General features: G+C 41.3%; 1 protein-coding gene across 1 annotated transcript in view; it reads right to left on the reverse strand.

Moving 5' to 3' along the window:
* The window catches only part of lamc3 (laminin, gamma 3), a 134,521-nt gene that overhangs the window by 19,109 nt on the left and 97,360 nt on the right, over positions 1-18,052 (reverse strand). Inside the window, exons 13-17 of the mRNA XM_006796809.3 lie at positions 6,133-6,321; positions 5,645-5,890; positions 4,229-4,382; positions 3,978-4,120; positions 3,629-3,807 (exon numbers count right to left, since the gene is read on the reverse strand). Of these exons, the coding sequence (XP_006796872.2) occupies positions 3,629-3,807; positions 3,978-4,120; positions 4,229-4,382; positions 5,645-5,890; positions 6,133-6,321 (911 nt within the window). The remainder of the gene's footprint in view (positions 1-3,628; positions 3,808-3,977; positions 4,121-4,228; positions 4,383-5,644; positions 5,891-6,132; positions 6,322-18,052) is intronic.

An 18,052-nucleotide genomic window follows, 5' to 3' on the forward strand; every position in this document is an offset into this window, starting at 1 on the left:
TTTGCTGACCCCGGCAGTTAAAAAATAGTCCAGAGCTATATAAATAGAGCCTGCGATCTGGCTGTGATTACACCTTTTGTTAAGCTGGTAGCCGTAGGTTGTGCACGTGTGTTCTGTGTTAGCAGGAATTTCTTGCCGATCACTTTAGAGAGCAATCATCGGTGTATTAATAAGGCCTAGTCAGCTTAACACCACTCAGATAAAACAGTGAGTGCTTTTTCTGAGTTATTCATTCTTGCAGTTAATCAAGTCCCGTCCATTTAAAAAATATATAAAAAATAAAATAAAATTCTCTTCTAAATTCTGCTTTCATCCACGGGCTTTTTCACACCGTTCTTGATCATCCCTCGCACGTCTGTGTCTTTTCTCAACCTCTCTCTCTCTGTGCTCGTTAGTCTTTTTTCCCCCCCTTTCTATGTTTGAACCACAGGAAAAGTAGCAGCGGAAAGACAGAGAGCGCGAGCAGCAGAAAGGGAGAGCTGGGGGAGACTCAGGACAGTGAGAGTAATTGCAGGTGTTCGCAGCAGACAAGGGTTGGGATGTTCACTGAATCGCTAACACTGTGGAAATCACAGAATGCATTCACACAGGTACAAGCCGGCCCGGTGAGAACATGCAGCCACTTTAGCCGGAACAAGAAAATGCACAGAGAACAGACAGAACACATCAGCGCTATTGGATTGTCCTCAGAAGGCAAATCCAGAGACACGGCACCTTAGCATACAGACGTGGGCTGCTACAAATCTAAAGGGACAGAGAGGAGCAGTGCAGGAGATCATTTTTCTGTTTCACTGCACAGCCACTGTTTACTTGCAATCTACAAATACAAAGGAGCCATATGGCTGCCATGAGGGTCTACAGAGGCAGGATGTACTATGGGGACTGTGTTATTTCAGGATCAAATTGCCCCTCACGCATTAAAAGTGTGCCAAAAACACCTTGCGTAGGTGTGCAAAACAATAATATGGACTAGTGCACGGACCTGCAAGGAACATAGTCAGAATGTGGGAAGGTGCAGAAAATAAAGACCCAATGCAAGGTCAAGAAAGCTATAGTGTGAGACACTGACAGCTAAACTGAAGCGGTATTTTGTACAATGCTACACTTCACTTTTATTAGAGTGTTTTAAGACTGAATTGTAGGCTCCGGTCGGCACAGCAGTTACAGTGATTAGTAATATCGCTTCAGAGTAAGCCTGTGTGTGGCCTTTGCATGATCTCTTTTTGCCTGTGTAGCTTTTGCCCTGCTTCCACCTAAAGTCTGAAGACATGCATGTTAGGTTAATTGAACGTGAAGGAGATAAAGTGTTTTAGGTTTATAGAGCAAAGCGCTGCATGTATATAAGGTTAAGTGCTATAGAAATGCACACAAGTACATTCAATCTGATCAGAATTATCTCACATTTTGTAGAAGAAATTACTAATTGAATAGTTGCAGAGTTGACATAGATAAAAAGTTCCATTCCTAAACAAAAAAGAATTCATATTCAATTCATGATGTCTACTGCTTCCTAAGTAGGAAAAGCAGGACAGCGAGGACCAACTGCAGCTGGTTTTAATTTGTACTTCTTTATTAACCTTGCAATATATTAACACTCAACATTATTGTTTTTCATTAGGTCATTATTGCCAGATACTTTTAATAAAAAGTTAAAAATCTATCCAATAACCTGCCAAAGATCAAATTACACAGTTAAACCAACTATCTAGCATTAAATAGCAAGACATTTTCTTTTGTAGAGACCACAGAGAAATGAATATTGATGGACAAAAACACTATTGTGAGAAAGGACTCTGTGCTGTCCTTCGTACAGTCCAGATCCACCTTTAGCAGTAATAAATTGATGTGATTTTTTTTCTGTATGATTTTATCAGCCTCTCACATCCTTGTGGAGGAATTTTGGCTTGTCATTTGCAGGCATATGCACAGTTCTCTTAAGACAAATTGTACTATTTTGAACTTTAACATTTAACATACTAACTGAGATGTAGCTCTGGGGTTTTTTTGAAATTTCTCAGCACTGCACAGCTTGACCTTGGGTTGAATTTGCTGGGATGCTCTGAATGCTCCAGTAAACTCTCAAAACTCCTCCTTTTATAGAGGGGTTCACACCTGCTGATGATGTCTATCAAATGCATTTTATTAGCAGCACCTAGCTGCATGCAATCCTGTGAAAAATGTCTTCATAATGTAGCTTATTCATATATTAGGCCAGTGTTTCCCAACCACTGTGCCGCGGCACATAGGTCTGCCGTGAGAATTGATCAGGTGTGGAAGATTATCTGGTTCCACCTGACTAGCACTAGCATTCTCTTCCACTAGAGGGCAGTACAACTACCTGCTCTAATTAAATGGGTTGCCAACTGCCAGTAAAACAAAAAAAGACGATGAAGAAATTACATAATAGTCATGCTGTGAGAAGATGCAGGGCTTAATATCAATATATAAATATTTGAAAAGAAAAAGTAGTCAATCTGACCAGGGTCCTGCAGAAAATTCCGCCCCAGATGAAGGCCCAGCATGAGTAGTCGTCAGAGGAAACCAAAAAAGGTATACTTGGGACAAACTGAGACAATTACGCTATACCTGGTGCATGGGAGAAAATTATTAATATGCATTTTGTGACATGTTTCTTTGTGCCGTCTAATGTGAAATATGTGCCGTGGCGCCGAAAGGTTGGGAAACACTGTATTAGGCCATCCTAGCTGTCATGCTAACATTAGATACTTTCAGAGACATTATCTTGGCAGTTGAAGTGTATGTAAACGTGGGTTGCCAAAGGTCCCGTTTTAACCGGGACATCCCATATAATTTCTTCCTTATTCTAACTTGAATGTCTTGTATGGCGATCTTTACCTGCAATGATGCTTCCTGACCAACAGATGGCACTCTTACAAATACCAAGTGCTTGTGTCCAGTTACAGCCATCAGTGATGGCCAGCCACGCAAAGCAGATTTAAGAAGGAATACGTTTTGGTCTGCGTAGCATGATAATAACCTGGGTAATGTAAGCCCCTATTTACAGTATTTTATTTGAATATTTTTTTCTTTTCATGTGATTTCTGTCATTTTTTACTGTATTTTTCTTTATTGCTTTAGATGAGTAATTGAGTAAATACCAACATTACTGCATTTTTAATGTAAGAATATAAACACACATTGCATATTTACACTATACCCTGCTGGCTGTGCATTGTGCTTCTGGCACGCCAGAGTGGCCCTTGATAGTTAAAACGTTGGCAACCCTAAAGAAACCCCAGTAAATACCTAAAGCTAGGCTGGTTAAAACACAGTGTGACACTTTAAAACATTGCATTTTTTTTAAGTGGTAAGAAAATCCTCTAAATATGCTAAATTTGATCTTGGTTAATTAGAAGTGTTACTATGATTAATTGCTACGAGTGAGTGGTAATGTATAAATGATTACATTACAGGGTAAATTCCCAACAAAGTCAACTTGTGCAACTTTTTTGCTATCAAGTTTGCCATTTGACTGCAAAAGCTTATTTTTATATGCTGTGCCCTAATTTGCCATTCGAAGCAGTAAAAATGAAAAAAATCCCAATTTTTTTTTCTTCCAAATGCAAATATTAACGAACATAAACAATTTAACGAAACATAGACCCACCTGTTTCTTGACAAGGCCATAGCAAACTGGGCATTCCTCGCACTGGTGTGTGGCTCTGTTGTGGAAATAGTTTAACTCACATTTGTCACACTTGTAACCCACAAAGCCCTGGCGGCAGTGGCAGGTGCCGTTACTGCGACACTGCATAGAAACGGAGCCCATCGGGTCACAGTTACAGGCTTGATGAGGCAAGATGGGACCACAAGGGGATGGCAGAGCCAAGGAGCAACAGAGATAAACATTTATAGAGTTAGAAATGCCTTCATGTGTGATCTGTATTAGAGGAAGTATTAGAGGATTAGAGGATGGCACATAGTGCAGTTGTGATGCCTCGAGTAAAGTACTGTACCTCTGCAACCTCGTGATGAGAATCCAAAGAAGCCCAAACGGCAAGTATCACACAGTCTCCCCTCCACTCCTGTGCGACACACACACTGCCCTGTGATTGGATGGCATGCCAGTGACGATGAGCCAATTGGATTACATTTGCATCTGAGGAAGGCAGGAAAATGACACATTAATGATAGAGTCTTCTTCTAAGAATAGTTATTACTGCTTTTCATACAAATCAACTCTGAAGCGCACAGGAGATCTGTTTACATTTCACATCCAATGCCCGGTTGGAGGTTGAAGAAGCCAACTTCGCAATAACTGCAATCCCGTCCAGTCACATGACTGAGGCAATGACAATTTCCTGTCTGAGGATGGCATTCATTTACATGCCCAGATGTTCCAGCAGAGCTGCAGCTGCATGCTAAAGGAAATAAACACAAAACTTGAAACAAAAAAATCTGTTTGCAGCTTGCAAACAGCTTGCGGTACAAGATACGCCTACTTTGTATAATTTCAACTGGCACACTGGATTTCTTGTATTTGTCATCTATTTAAATAGGCTAGTATGACGAACAAAGATAAATAAAGTTTTGATTTTAAGAACAAGCCACAATGATCTAGGAGAAACATCTAGGGATGTGCATCTTTGTGTAGACCAATTTTAGTGCAGAGTTTGATACCTTTACATCGATCAAAAACGTGTGTTTTGGAATCTTTATTGTCTCAATAGGAGATGTAGGTTACTTGTTCATCGTGTTCCAAACACATGTTGCTAACAGGGAAGCTGCAGAGTGCCACTGGTGGCCAACCTGTGCAACAATCATAACATAACAGGGTTGAAGTGTTTTTTTTGTTTTTTTTTATTTTCATTTCTCATCCTTTATAAATGATTATAGTAATATATCAGCAAATAGCTAACACAACATCTTGTTTTCACATCTGCAGTTATGAGTGATTTGTTTATGTTATACAGCTTGATTTCAGTCACCAGCCAAACCAAATATTACATTTCCCAGTTTATCAATTCATTATGAAAACAATAAGAAAAGACAAAGAATAGAATAATAGATGTCCTATATCCCTCTGTGGTGTTGTTCTGTTCTGTAGAGGCTCAACTGTGGTAGAATGAAGCATAAGAAAAGGATAAGAAAATCAAAGGACAAACACGTCACAGCTATTACTGTTTCTGCTTTTGTAACTTCAGTTAGTTTTTTTTCCCGCTTTCCATTCTCCCAGCCCAGCGAGTCTCTTCTTTTTTTGTGTTATCTTTCTGACCCACAGCCATTTGTTCAAACCATTTTCAGCTTTTGCCTTTCATGACTCAAGAAAGCTATACCTGTCAAAATAGAACTCTTGAATTGAAGGCAATTTGAATGGACTATTTTTTCCTCTTTTTAAAAGTCCAACTCGAAGGTCAAGTAGCCTTTAGCAGAATATGTCCATTACTTTATTGTAGCTTTCTGGTTGTAAACAACAATATGACAGTATGAATTGTATGCTGATACAGTTTAAATGCAACACTGCCGGAAAAAAGGTTGAATGCAGTGGATGTTTCCAAGGGAAGTAAGCCAAACACATCTATAAGTGCAGGGGAACTCTTTCAGGAGACCCATCTTTCATTGCTCATCTTGCACTGACATCTTAGCATCATAATAAATTACCGGCACACTCTCGGTTACTCACACTTGCACTTCTGGCCCACTGTCTGGTCCAGGGCGTTGCCGTAAAAACCCTGCTGGCAGCGTTCACAGTGATCTCCCTCCGTGTGTCCCAGGCACTTCAGACAGCGCCCAGTGACGTGGTCACATATTCCCACCGCGTTGAAGTCCACATTACCATTGCAGTTGCATCTCACACATGGCTGAGCTGCCCCTGAGAGCCCTAGGGGGTCACCATAGTAGCCATCTTCACACCTCTGACAGCGCATTCCTACACAGGGAATGAGGTGAGAGAGAGACGGGCAGGCAATAGATGAATAAGTGAGAAAGAACACTGCTGGAGGTCACCGTCACCCGACCTTAGCTCAAATTAAGGTGGGGTGCGCTACAGCCACCTTCTTTTCAGTATCACGCTGTCGTGTGGAGACGCTCTGACTGCTCTGGTCTTGACATAAAGCTCGTTACTCAGTGTGCTTCCCATCCATATGAATTTGTTTAAATTGTTCACGTCACCTGTCTGTCCTGCAGGGCAGTTGGTACAGACCACCTGTCCTGTCTCTGCAATTTGGACACAGCTGGTCTGGCCTGGGCAAGGGCAAGGCTGACAATCACCAGGTGTGCCAATCAAAGAGTTGCCATAGTAACCATCCAGGCAGCGCTCACAGGTCGTCCCAGTGGTGAAGTCCGAGCATTCACATACACCTGAAAAACACACAAAAAAGACACAATGGTAATGCACATGCACACCTGCTTAGACAGTGTTGTTTATCTCACAAACAGGGGACAGAAAACAATGTTTCCCTCATCACCAGCAGAGGACGCTGTGTCTCTGACCATCACTGCACCTACTCCCCATAGATACTCCAGCTCTGTTAATAAAAGGGGAAAAAAAGAAAAAAAAAACATAGCGCTCTCCACAGCCCACCGTGGAGAGCGCAAGACAACTAAATTCACCCAGTCTATAATTGCTTTGGGAAAAATATAAGCCAAATGCGGTCCGAAAGACCTTCAAGAAGTAAAGCAATTCCCCCTCCAAGTGGGAGAGATTACCAATTCTATGATGTCCTAAAAAAAACAAAAAAAACAAACTGTTGTTTTGAAACCTCTTTTGAAGAACAACTTGCACCTTTAAGCCACTCTAAAGGATTTACTCACGTGCAAAATGTGTTGATATACATGCGCGTTCATAAAATCCCCGATGAATTCTGCTCGATTTACCGAGCTGCTTTTTCTGCCCTCGTGTCACATTTCAAATCCATTAAGCTACGGGTAGTGCTGACTGATATGACATGATAATCGTAGAAAATACCCACAGCAGTGGAGGCACTGATATAATTTATGGGTATATGGAGTGAATGTAAAGCAGCTTTCGGTGACCCGCCGTGGCTCTGAAGTCGCACGCTGAATCGAAGAGACCTACGTAGGCCTTTGAAACTCGTAGCGTTAAATCTGACATGATTTAAAGTGGCACATTAGTGTACCACAAAATAATAAGTGCTATTATTCTTGGAAGACATTAATAATAGGGTATAAAAATAGTATCTGCATTTGGGTTTCTGTGTGTGACTGCGCATATTTTTTTTTGGTGCACTCCAAGATTTTTTTTGTGTTTTAGTATTCATCAAATATTATATATATAATAATTAATTATATATATTATTTATATATTCGACAGAAAACCAGTAACATGGATCACAAATAATCTGCAGGCATGTAATTTTTTTTTTTACTGAGTCCTCATTAAAATTTCCCATCACTCCCCTCATAGCCTACGGTGTAATTCAGTGAAAAGCTCTCTGCTGTGCATTTTTAAATCAGCTCACACCACTGAATATTGGAGTATGGAGTAAAGAAATTCTTGCCTCTAGTTATTGGGGGGGGGGGGGGGGGGGGGGGATCACCGCAACCAGCGTCCCCCCCCCCCCCCCCCATCGTGAACCTGTGAGTATATGAGATGGAATAAAAGCTGCAAAGTCATTAGCGGTAACAATTATGCTGTTGCCTCATGAAGTGTAGACTTCTGGGGGAAAAAAAATAATTATTAGTTCTTCGATGATGTGAGGTGAATGATAGTAACTTTCAAGCATGTAATGCCAGTCATTTAAACAGAGCATTTAGCAATAATGATTGTTTCCAGCATGAAGAAGTGAGTCTTTCTTGAATTTCACAAGGCATTCCAATGACACTGATGTTGTGCAGTGTCAATCCCCAATGAGCCATAGTAAATTTAATGGCAGCAGAAATGTGCTGACTTTACTGAGTGTGAAGATGACTGAGCGTGATATGAGGCAGCGGAGCCACCGAGGGCCTCCTCGACGCTATTATCATTTTATCGGCTCCTCGGAAAAGCTAACGGCACGGATCGCAAAGTGGCGCTGAATGGCAGGAACACGTGACGCTCCTCATCGCCATGCCGACCGCATCCCTGGAGAATTATTTTATCAATGAATCAATGACCGCTCACTCGGCCTGTTAATGAACTGGGATTTCTGTGAGGCTAATGTTTGGAGCAGTGTGTTTTGAATCCTTTGACAAATCCACACAATCCTCCTATTCTGCTTTCACCTTCTCGCGCTCCTCCCCTTTCAGCTAAGGAGCCCTGCACTTCAGTGCTCTGCTCTCCTTGTCTCTTTTGTGATGGCAGAGCAATATTTCTCCTTGGTTTTTTTTCTTTTTCTTAAAGACGAGTCCTCCATCATATATATACATCACCCTCCAAAGAGCTCTTTTCTACCAGTGCTTATTCTACCTGCGCCCCATCCCTGCACTCATTCTCTCTGCAGGAGCGCATTCACACCCAGGACTAATGCGCTTCATTAATGGAGCCACTTGTGGCCAATAGAAATACAGTGGAATGCATCACTGAGAGATAGCTGCAGGGGCGCAGGCGGCCACTGTGGAACAAATGAAAGACAGGCGGCTTCACTCATTTCTCTCGTTCACATCTGAGCATCATTCACTGCTCCTCTCTCATACGGAGTCGTTCTTCCAAAGATAGTGGTTATCGCTGCTCGTGGTAGCTTGTAATAACTTTAGCACCAGATGGAGACAGAAAAGGAGGAAAGATATTCCAAGGAGAGATGGTTCTTAAATATTTTTGTGTGTGTTTGTTTTGAAAGAGATCGTAGACCAACTCTCCTCTGTTATTACATTTGCCTCTTAAGTCTCAAGATTTATTTTCTGACTAAATTGAGATTCTTAAGATCACTGCGTGTCACTCTGCACCATCTTGGGAGGTCTTTCTGAGAATGAAGGGCGACGTGTGGGGCCCTTGATGACGTGTGAAGCCAGACACACAAGGAAAACAAGCAACTCAGCTGTGCCACTTAAGTGTTTAGGCTACTCGTCACTTCACGACTCAGCACAAACACGCATGAAAATAATCGTGGACTATAACAGATTCCTACATTTTCTGCCCCCCCCCTCCCATGCACATTAAACAATAGTGCAGCACGGATGTGATTTCACAAACATGAGTTTTTCAAGAGCTCCACATTTTCCAGGAGGCTTGTCTCCTTAGCCCACTGGAACATTAAAATGCTTCTGGCCAAGGAAATTTATTTACTAATGCATGTGAACACACTGCTTTAATGAAGGGAAGGAGGAAATAAAAGCAGAAAGGCAGAGACAGAGAGAGAACTTTTTGGCCTGCCACTTTAAGGCCTCAAGGGTGGAAGCCGGGTTAAATCTGCTGCGCGACTGTTATGGCGATGTTGTTCTCTAATTTAACACAGATATGCTGCTAGTGACTGCTGCTGCAGATGTGGCTTGTCATGGGCTCTGAATAAGTGGACTGCTGCAGAGGAGAGAGGGAGGGGCAGTATATTGTGTCCAGCGCCATACATAATGTGTGCAGTACGGATGACTGGGGAAATACGTTCTGTCGTGCTGTGACTGTGGAAAATAAATGCATCAATTGCTGTTTTGTGTATAGACGCTGTCAGCCAAATTGTTACGGCCAAGGCCCCCTGGGTATCCCGGGGATGGAAACTCTAACAGCGGTGGCTGTAGCTCATGTTGTCTCACTCTGGCTCTGGGTTACCTAGATGTTAGGGAGGAGCTGAATAAGAGATTTATGATGTCTTATCAAATGCTAATTCCATAAAACTGCTTAAAAAAGCCAATCAATAATAATCTTAAACTGCTTATTCTTTTTTCATGTAATTAAAAGGTGAGACTGTTATCTGAGACTTAACTGTAAGATCCCCAGTGAGCCGTGTTATATGGCATGAAGAGACAAACTCAGGATTTTTGACTACTTCAGCCGTCCCCTAGACTAAAGTACCTCAACAACTAAACATTTATGTTTATAGGTTTGGAAGTTTATCCTTTTTTTTTTTCATCTTTGCACCTGTTAGATGGATTCCCATGCATTAAATTTGAAGCGCAGCACTCACACTGTATAGATGTTAACCTCAGGATGAACTGTAACAATGTTGGCAGTTGCGTATATAAAGTTTTATCATCAGGTTAAAGGTGTTTAGTCTTTGAGCAAATAGCCATCAAACTAATGACAAACAAGCTCAAGTGAAAAGGGGGACCTACTAAACATTATAAACCCAGACTGCATATAAATGATTGATGTAGCAACCAGGATATCACACGTGCTTTGAGATGAGCACTTTGACCTCCACCATCTTGGTTTTTTTGAAAGTGGACCTGCCGACCGAGCAGTGCACGCTCACACTTGGCAATCAGAAAGTGCTTGCTTTGGGTCAAATCATCAGTAAACACGATATCTCCTTTCACTGCTTTGCTGATGATATTCAACTATATTGTGTCCTCAATCCCAGGATGGATAAAATCATCATACGCTTTGAGGGCATCCAATTCTTAACAGAATTTCCTTAAGCTGTTGACAATAAAACAGTTTTTTTTCTGAGACATTGCAAAATTGAGATTCATTTGCTTAGACTAGTGCATTTCACTTTACTCTGGTCTCAGTCAGTCCTCTCTGTCCCGTCTACAGCCTGTCCATAATGCTGCTGCTGGGGTCCTCATAGACACACGAAAAAAGAGATCATATTGCACCTCTGGTAGCTTCTCTCCACTGGTTGCCAGTGAGGTTTGGAATCAATTTCAAGAGCTTCCTGCTTGTTTACAAAGCCTCTCATGGCTCGACTCCTTCTTACATCGCTGACCCCTACAACCCTATTCAGTTTCCAGGTCCCTCCGGTCAGATGCTTCTGGCTTTCCCCCACTTTAGATTTAAACTCAGAGGAGACCGTGTCCTCTCTGTGTTTACCCCCAAACTGTGCAACAGCATTCCCTTCAAAGTCAAATTTTCTCCTTTCCTTTGAGTCTTTTAAAATTATGCCCATGCCGCATTCCAGATACCTTGGAGCGCATTCCAGAAAAGGCGAGAAAAAAATTTTGGTTCATAGCATCACTAGCAAAACAGCACAAGACTGCATAAGACTTTGCACTTAAAAAACACATTAATGGACAGAGTCTGGTCAGTGCTCTACATATGGCTCATTTAGTGAGTCAATAATACATAAAAGTGGCAGTACAAATGAAATGTTTACAGTTTTACTACTGTTTATGTTCAGTGCTGCCATCTTGGATTGCTAACTGGACTACCACCTCAGGGTGTTATGGTAAGACTTTCCGAGAGGAAAATTGAAGTTAAGGGGGCATTCCACAAAAAGTTCTGACTGGGACTACCAACTTCTTCAGGAATGCACCATTAAACATATTTTTACTTACTAGCATTTGAGTCTGTCTGTACCTTTTTTGTCCATGACTGTGTATGTTTAGCACCTACTAAGGTATATTTCACTTATTTCTTATCTATTCTTTTTTTTCTAATCCTCCTTTTGTACAACACTCTGGTCTTCCTGAGAAGATACACTACATAGACAAAAGTAGTGGGCAACCTACAGATTACACCTACAGGAGCTACTTAGTCTTAGAAGCCCACTCAATGAAGTTCCTTGTGCTCATGTTAATACCAAAAATGGTTTGGAACTCAGCAGTCAGTGAATCAGTACAGCGTTGGTGACTGAGGACTAGACGACGCTGCCCTGTAACTTCACATGCTCTGTACCAATGAAGTTGATTGTGGAATATGTAGGAGAGAAGACATTTATGACTTGTTGCAGTGGCATCCTATTACAGTAGCATTGGTGATTTACCCATTCTCTCATAAATGTTTGTAAAGGCAGACTGAATGGCAAAAAACTTGATTTTATGGACCTGTGACAACGTGACTGAAAACACCAGAATTTGAAGATTACAAGGTACAGCCCAATACTTTTGTCCATACAGTGACGGTTCACCTATCATATCAGGACATATACACACCAATAAAGTCTTGGAAGAGGCCATAGAAAATTATAATTGAAAGGCTATTTTCTCACATAAGACTATACAATCTGATTTGCAACCAGAGGAGTTGGCTCTTGCTGGCTTTTACAAAATATGCATATAATTGGCTTCACTCAGAAGCTGCTTCATCTTTTGAATACAATCTGTGATTAATCTTAAAGAGTTAATTCATTTATTAGAACTAGGGATGGGTATCGAAAACCGGTTCTTGTTGAGAACCAGTTCCCACTGTTTCAATTCCTTGGAATTGTTTGCAATTTTTGCAAACGATTCCCTTATCGATTCCAGTCGCCCCGAATGACGTCACCACGTTGCGGAGCGTCATTTACCTGGCAGGAAACATGGCGCGTAAGCGGCTCAAACGCTCAAAACTTTGGTTATACTTTACGAGAACGGATGACAACAGGGCAACTTGCAATACTTGCAAAGTAGATATTTCATTTAAGGAAGGAAACACTACGAATATGCAAAAGCATTTGCTCACAAAACACGCGATAACCTTAAATGAATGTCGTGTTTTTAATTCCGCTCCGGACTCGTGAATCTCAACCCAGCAGCAGCGGTAACGTTTGCACGTCCTCTCCCATTAATGCGGCAGGTAAATAATCAACTAACAGTGCATATTATGGTAGCGCGATCTGCCTTATTACAAAACCTGCCATTACTGTGCGTTTAGGTGACCATGATGAGAGAGACAGACAGAGTCTGGCTCAGATGCTGGCAGTTCTCGCTGCAGTCTACCGGTAGCGTCTCCTTTCAGGCCAGGATAGACGAATGTCACCGAGCAGTGACTAAGTTTGTGGTCAAAGGTTTGCACCCATTTGCCACAGCAGATGATTTTCAGTAAGTGAATGTGTTTAATTGTAGGCAGGGACATTACTGGATATTCTTGTGTAATTGCTACAAAATAATTTATGTTATACTTTGTTATTGCTACAGAAGAATATTTATTTTATTATTTTACATTTACAATTTTTTTTTCCTGGGGACCCTGTGACACCCCATTGAAGAGCTGTAGGCTGTGGATCTCTTAAGATCTCACTGTTGGGTTTGTAAGGCCATGTTACTCCTAAATTTCTATCTTGTTCAAAGGGAAGATATAAAACAAAGTTCTAAGCTAATCGAACTTAATGTTCTCCCTTTTTAAAAAAAAAGAATCGATAAGAGAATCGATAAAGAATCGAATCGTTAAACAGAATCGAAAATGGAATCGGAATCGTGAAAATCTTATCAATACCCATCCCTAATTAGAACTGACATTAGCAATTAGTGCAAAGTCCAAAGCACCATCATGGCGGTAGATTTTTTCCCCTCTTGTTTTTATTCTTTAAATCTGTGGCCATCTGTAAGTGGTCAACCATTCTGAATCCAATTAGTACCTAATGTAAGGAGCGGTTTTAATGTTCAGATCCTCAGTATGATCCTTCTCAGGGCTTTTCCAATTGTTTCCAGCCGAAAGCATATTGCCACATCATTTTCATTATAAAATAATTAACATAAACAACGCAATAATGGGTTCATGTGGCACAAAGCTGCAATTTAATATTGTTATTTTAAAAGTCAGGCATGATTAAAAACAACACTGGGTCTGTTTTATTCAGTCATTTAATTATTCTCTCTTTCTTTGCACAAATAGAATATTATAAATGGGAAATCGCACACGAGGTAGGTATTTGTGCATTTTTATTAATGTGAAGTGATGGGTTTAAGTATTTAGTTTATAGGGATTTGAAGAGGAAGCTCAGTTTGATCTGAGCGATCGTTAGCTGTGTTTGTAAGTCCACGCTGTGCATCCACAAACTGGGATCATTGGGCCAGTTTATAAATGCAGACAAATCACGTGTTTTCAGCACTTGGCTTTAATATTCAGGGGATAAAGACGGCCAGCTTCATTCAGTCTATCACACGCACCTGAATACAGCATGTGCATCTCCTCCAAAGCCGCTGAATAAAAAGGTCTTTCTTTTCCTTGTTCTGTTTCATAACAGCATATGCTTGTTTCTCACTTTGACATTTGTGCAGGGCCAAATTTTTGAATAATGTGCACTGGTTTTGCATAACTAAATGTCACGCCCACTGCAGTCTAGTGGAGGAGGTCAGGGAACTGAAGCGATTTTTTTCTCCTGGTCTGGGCTTTTGAGCAGCAAAATACATTGAAATCAGGCTAATAAAGGCCATCACCCAGAGTACCTGTCTCCTTGCATCAATTAAGGTACAGATGAAGAAATGACCAAGTGTGCTGCTTACTGCATGCTCATTAGAATGCCAAGTTAAACTGGAGAATGCTGTGAGTCAGTGTTTACCAACAAAGGGGCACTTTAGAAGGAGATAGAGGAAGTCAGGGCGCGCATTTCCCAAATGCCTCCTTAAATGCCATCGTCAGCCTCTCTAAGGTCATTAGTTGGAAAAATCTTTCAGAGAAAGTTGAGGCAGAAGAACTGATACAGAGGGAAGCTCGCTCTAGTGGTGGTTTATTCAGCCCCTTAATCTCTCTGGTGGGTTGCATTTGTTGCAGGCTAAGCCCTGAAATGCCTGGCCTGTATCAGCATGATGGGATATGAGGAGCGACAGTGAGGGGAAAAGGAAGTGAAAAAGTGCAAAATAAGACAGATGTAGTCCGTTACAAAGCATCTTTCCATGTAATTTCTACTGCTGATCCTATTTGGCACGCTTTACTTATCTCCTCACGACCAGCACATTTATTCTACACAAAAATAAACAGAAAGATAAACAATGTGCACACTCTGTCTGCCTGTCTTAGCTTCTAGTCACACTGTCAGTGATTGCAGATTTGAAAAGGTTTCGACCTTTCCCCTGATGAAATCAGTTCAGACAAGGAAAACTCAGTGCAACGAACTAGATACATCCATAAAATTACACAGAAAAAAGGAATTTTACCGACCTGAACACAAACAAAAAATTTAAAAAAAGAAAAGAAAATTGAAGCAATGTCCTCAGAAACCCCCCACAAGTATTTATACTGGTTACTGAATTTGTAGGTTTGCACTCACTTTAAAAAAAATCCAGAAAACAACAGATTAGTAAAATGTAATAAATCAATTTGCATGTCACTGAATGAATTAAGTATTTGGTCCTCTACATCCCTGCCAGAATTCTGGCTCCCACAGACTGGCTGTGTGTCCATGAGGTACACAGATTACAAGCAAACAATCAATCAATCAATACACATTGTACACATAACACACTTGTTATGTGTACAAAGTACACCTGTCTGCATAAACAATTTCTTTAATTCCGACCTCTCCACCACCATGGGCAAGACCAAAGAGCAGCCAAATGATGTCAGGGACAAGATTGTAGACCTGCACAACACTGGCATGGGCTACAAGACAATCAGCAAGAGGCTTGGCGAGAAGTTGACAGCTATTGTTTGATTATTCAGAAATGGAAGAAGAAATGTAAAATGACCATCAGTTGCCATCTGTCTGTGTCTACATGCAAGAGCTTATCTCTTGGGGTAAGGATGATCATAAGAAAGGTCTATTGAACATGAAATTGCGACCCAAAACTAGAAAGGTGGAACTTGTTCATGATCTGAAGGCAGTTGGGAACACAGTCAGCAAGATCATTGGTAACACACTGCACTAGATTGAATTGAAATCTTGCAGCGCCAACAAGGTTCCCCTGCTTAAAGAAGCACATGTACAGACCTGTCTTAAAAAGTTTGCCAGTGAACATCTAAATGAGTCAGAGAAGGTTTGGGAGAAGGCGCTGTGGTCAGATGAAACCAAATCAAGCTCTTTGGCATCAACCCGACCCACCATGTTTGGGGGAAGAAAATGATGAGTATGACCCAAAGACACCATCCACACAATCAAGATGGAAACATTATGCTTTGTTCTAAGGGTTCAGGACGACTTCATTGCACTGAGGGCCAATGAAAGGGGTCTTGTATTGCAAAATCTTGGACCAGAACCTCCTTCCCTCAGTCAGAACACAGAAGATGGGTTTGAGTAGGTCTTCCGGCATGACAGTAACCCAAAACTTACCACCAAGGCAACAAAGGAGTGGCTAAAGAAGAAGCACATTAATGTCATGGAATGACCTAGCCAGTCTCCAGACCAAAGTCTGATAGAAAATCTGTGGAGGAAGCTGAAGCTTCAAGTTTCCAAGCAGCAGCCAAGAAACCTAAAGGATTTAAAGAGTTTCTGTAAAGAGGCTGACAAGGGTTCCTCCACCAAGTACTAAGTCAAGTTTTGCTGGAGGATCAAACACTTATTTCACTCAATGCCATGCAAATCAATGTATAACTTGAAAAAACAAGTCTTTTGCACAATGCTGTACATGAGGTGGATGTTGCAGCTTTTATATATGCCAACCACCTCCCAGTGATGGTAGCGTTTTCTTAAGACGTAAGTATAAATGTAATGCACCCTGTAAGAGAACACAGGTCTATTAGAAAGAGGCGCTAACAGGGGAACTCAGATAAAGCTCCCTAACACTCACTAACCAGCACAGTGTTGAGAGCATCGTGTGTTTCAGTTGTTTCTTTGATTAATGAGCGCTCTCCTGCAATATGGGGTGCATAGAAAATTGAGTGTTCCCATTTTATCTATACATTATAATTATGCCTCCATATCCCCCTTGAGATCATAAATTAGGGCCTCTGCCCAGTTTTATGGATGGTGTATATGCAATTACCACAGCCAACATGCTATAAAGAAATGCGTCCGGTCCTGTGGTGTAGTAAAGTAAAGGTCTGTGAAACTGTGGAAACCTATAGTGTACACATATGTTCTTTTTTTTTTTTTTTTTTGCATTCTAACAACATGTCTGACTTCATTGGCCCTGCAGCACAAGAGCTCGGCAGAGAGCGCAATTTGCTTGTTCCACCACAAATATTAACATTTCCAATCTGTTGTGCTGCTCTACAGCAAATAGGACCGACACGACTCAGGGAGTGTTAATAAATCATGATTATGAAGCACCATTGGCTGCAGCTTCCCTCGGCAGCCAGCGAATAAATTCCATCCCAGTTTTGTCTGTGGGCACACCCCGCATGATGATACAAGTCGTTAGGTAATTATACAGCAATTAAGATTCTGATAGAAGAAACAGCAGGTTGGTCCGCCCTCCTGGTGACACACGATGAACAGGATGTCTCTAATCAACTTACTTTGATAGTTCCCCTTGACCAGAACTTATAGATTCATGGAGCGCCTCTCTTGCCTGTTTGCTTGCTGTTATATAAAGGAAGCCGGCTTGTGTTCACAAGGCGACAAGCCATCATCATTCATTTCCAAAAAAAAGAAGAGGATAATTTTAACTAGCTTCCTTTTCTAATAAACAGCCAGCGCTATTGAAGTGTCAGTCCAGGGGACACATCATAAGAAACATTTATAATACATGACTCAGAGGACACATTGCTTTCCTCTCATTCATCATTTGCATAGTGTCTGAGCCAGGTATGTATTTTTAACGCATCCTGAAAAGCATGTGTGTGGGTGTGTATGTGTATGTGTGCGTGGGTGTGTATGTGTGTTTGTTCAGTGAAAGTTGTTCATAAATTGAGGAGACCTGACAGGGGAAAATGATAAAGATACGATTACGACACTCCAAAGTATCGCTTGCTGTGTATAAACCACTTTGATGCCAAAACGGTTAAGCACGTTCATGATTGAGTTAATAAAAATTGCATGGATTGTGTTCAAATGATGCTGAAAACACAAAACTGATTACCTCCCCACTTTCCCTCTTTCTGGTCCAAGTTGAAGTACTAATGCTACTACCTCCTGTTTAAAATAAAAGCATTTGTGCGCCTTGGTAAAAGCATAAAAGAACAGCATGGACTACTATGCCAATATAAAGGAAATACAACAATGAAAGACAGAAGGCCACATAGGGAGTAGAAACTGGAGAACGCTCCCCACAGAGGGGAGTAAAGGACGTAAAAAGGAGAAGAAAAAAAACATAACAAAGCCAAGGTGACTGGTGAGAGCAGGTGGAGTTTTTAGCTGACAGGAAGAAGGAAGCGGGAGAGAGCAAGAGACTGACAAGGGAGTCTGCCGAAAAAGAAGAGGCAGAGAGGGAGAGAGAAAGAGCGTGTGACAGAGAAGGAGACAACCAGATTGAGAAGAGACAT

This window comes from Neolamprologus brichardi, chromosome 7 (assembly GCF_056152115.1).
Source record: "Neolamprologus brichardi isolate AB-2024 chromosome 7, ASM5615211v1, whole genome shotgun sequence".
Classification (NCBI taxonomy): domain Eukaryota; kingdom Metazoa; phylum Chordata; class Actinopteri; order Cichliformes; family Cichlidae; genus Neolamprologus; species Neolamprologus brichardi.